The sequence below is a fragment of the Notothenia coriiceps genome, unplaced genomic scaffold (assembly GCF_000735185.1).
Source record: "Notothenia coriiceps isolate Sejong01 unplaced genomic scaffold, NC01 NC01_scaffold00026323, whole genome shotgun sequence".
NCBI lineage: Eukaryota > Metazoa > Chordata > Actinopteri > Perciformes > Nototheniidae > Notothenia > Notothenia coriiceps.
This window is the reverse complement of record NW_011359024.1, coordinates 1-2,694: the sequence shown is the minus strand read 5'-3', so window position 1 is coordinate 2,694 and position 2,694 is coordinate 1. Positions and strand designations below refer to the sequence as shown.

The window sequence follows — 2,694 nt, the reverse complement described above, 5'->3', positions numbered from 1 at the left end:
GCAAAATATTCTGTGGACAGATGAAACCAAAGTTGAGTTGTTTGGAAGGAACACACAACGCTATGTGTGGAGAAAAAAAGGCACAGCACACCAACATCAAAACCTCATCCCAACTGTGAAGTATGGTGGAGGGAGCATCATGGTTTGGGGCTGCTTTGCTGCCTCAGGGCCTGGACAGATTGCCATCATCGACGGAAAAATGAATTCTCAAGTTGATCAAGACATTTTGCTGGAGAACTTAAGGCCATCTGTCCACCAATTGAAGCTCAACAGAAGATGGGTGATGCAACAGGACAACGACCCAAAGCACAGAAGTAAATCAACAACAGAATGGCTTCAACAGAAGAAAATACACCTTCTGGAGTGGCCCAGTCAGAGTCCTGACCTCAACCCAATTGAGATGCTGTGGCATGACCTCAAGAGAGCGATTCACACCAGACATCCCAAGAATATTGCTGAACTGAAACAGTTTTGTAAAGAGGAATGGTCCAAAATTCCTCCTGACCGTTGTGCAGGTCTGATATGCAACTATAGGAAATGTTTGGTTGAGGTTATTGCTGCCAAAGGAGGGGCAACCAGTTATTAAATCCAAGGGTTCACATACTTTTTCCACCCTGCACTGTGAATGTTTACATGGTGTGTTCAATAAAAACATATAATTGTTGGTGTGGTTTTAGCTTAAGCAGACTGTGTATGTCTATTGTTGTGACTTAGATGAAGATCAGAACACATTTTATGACCAATTTATGCAGAAATCCAGGTAGTTCCAAAGGGTTCTTTCAACTGTATATCATAAAAACAAAAAACAGTATAGAGTGATTTAAATATTTAAAGGGAAAACCTAAGAGAGCCGGATAAATGTAGAACCAGCCTAGACTCAGTAGCACACTTGTCTAAGTTTGTAAAACAAATACAAAAATCCTCACATTTTAAAAAGGGAGACTTCAATTCACTCTTTACTTGTTTACATGACAGGATGGAGTGCGAGAGGGATCAGCAGCCAGCTGGAAGAAAAAAGAGAAACTACCTCAAGTCACCCGCTCATGGCACAACTACATGTGTAACGTAAGCAGCACACGTGGACTCCTTGACATTTGTTGTATCCCTAATAAAGGAATGAATTGTAGATTTGGCTGGTGTGCGTTGTGTTTTGATAAATGTGTGCCAACTTGTCCTTTCTTAATGTTTGCAGTGCGTGATCCAGGACTTCCAGCAAGCTGTGCTGCAGGTGTCAGACTCTCCATATGATGAACAGTAAGCAACTTAATATGTCAATAACATTATACTTTACTTGAACCCTCAGCTTCTGTTGAGGTGTGCATGCCAAAAGTAAGTCTCTTTTTAGATTATGTTCAAATGTCAACTTCATCTCAATTTAATGATGTCGTCCGATCAAAGGGTCCTGTAACTTGGAGCAGTCAGTTCCATTATTAAAGTTAATTACTGTTTTTTTTAATGAGATAGAAGTTACAAAAACGTGTCTGTATGCTGTACATTATTGTTCTTAGAAAAAAAGAAATTTAAATCAGAATCAGAAGCTCAGACTTAAAAAACCACAACAATCAGCCAAGAAAATATCAACGAGTGCATCTCTACAAGTAACCCCCCCCTCTCTCATCAGGATTGCTGCACAGATGCCCACAGTGCACTACGAGCTGCCCAACGGCTACAACGCTGACTTTGGAGCTGAGAGGCTGAAGATCCCCGAGGGGCTCTTTGACCCCTCCAATGCCAAGGTGGGGTGCTATTAAGGTGGAGGGAACTGAGCAGCCGAACTAGCTAAACATGCTGCTCAAGGATTGTTAAACTTTACGGCATTCAAATGTGTTGTTTTTCATGAGAAATGTATCCCTTTAAAACATTTTTTTAATTTAATATTGTTTGTTGTGATCCCTTCAGGGCCTGTCTGGAAACACCATGTTGGGAGTCGGCCACGTTGTGACGACCAGCGTGGGAATGTGTGACATCGACATCCGGCCGGTGAATATCAACATGTTTAAATATGGGTTACACATTTTTTCCTTTTCGACACTTCAGTTGAACTTTTATCCATTTAAATGTGGCCTCTAATAGTCATTAATATCAAATGACTGAACACATCTTGCTTAAACCCTTTTGTTGATGATACATAGGGCTGCTCGATTATGGCAAAAATCATAATCTCAATTATTTGGGTCAATACTTGTAATTGCGATTATTAAATGCAATTATTCACTGACTTTGAAAACATCCATTTATTGGACAAAATAAATTTGAACAGTATGTTTTTAACAGTTGATTACCCTGAACTTTAAGTATAATTCAACTGAAAAACCCAAAAAAATAAATAATCGTTTTTATTTCGATTAATTTGTTTTCGTAATCGTTGCAAGCCATAATCGTAATCGCGATTTAAAATACGATTAATTGAGCAGCCCTAATGATACATTTAGCCGGAAAAGTAGATTCATACAAGGTGAAATTTAGACAAACCTGTAGCTTCAACTAAAATGCTTTCAACAGTGCCTTGAATTTTGTATTTGTTGTTCTGTCCAAGACAATTGAGAAACAGTATGTGATTGAAATATATATACTGGTGTCAACAAGTACATTAAAATCACATCTCAAGTAGAAAAGGCTATTCGGGGCAAATTGGTAAAAATCAATATATTACAATTTTTGGTAATTCATTTATCCATTGCCCTATCCCAAGTG

At 38.8% G+C, this 2,694-nt stretch overlaps 1 protein-coding gene across 1 annotated transcript in view; it reads left to right on the top strand.

Moving 5' to 3' along the window:
* Nucleotides 1–1,980, top strand: part of LOC104956765 (actin-like protein 6A) — a gene marked incomplete at both ends in the record, with an annotated part of 13,269 nt that extends 11,289 nt beyond the window's left edge. Inside the window, 4 exons of the mRNA XM_010784299.1 lie at nt 976–1,065; nt 1,193–1,254; nt 1,622–1,736; nt 1,900–1,980. Coding sequence (XP_010782601.1) covers nt 976–1,065; nt 1,193–1,254; nt 1,622–1,736; nt 1,900–1,980 — 348 coding nt within the window. The remainder of the gene's footprint in view (nt 1–975; nt 1,066–1,192; nt 1,255–1,621; nt 1,737–1,899) is intronic.
* Nucleotides 1,981–2,694: the final 714 nt, after the last annotated feature.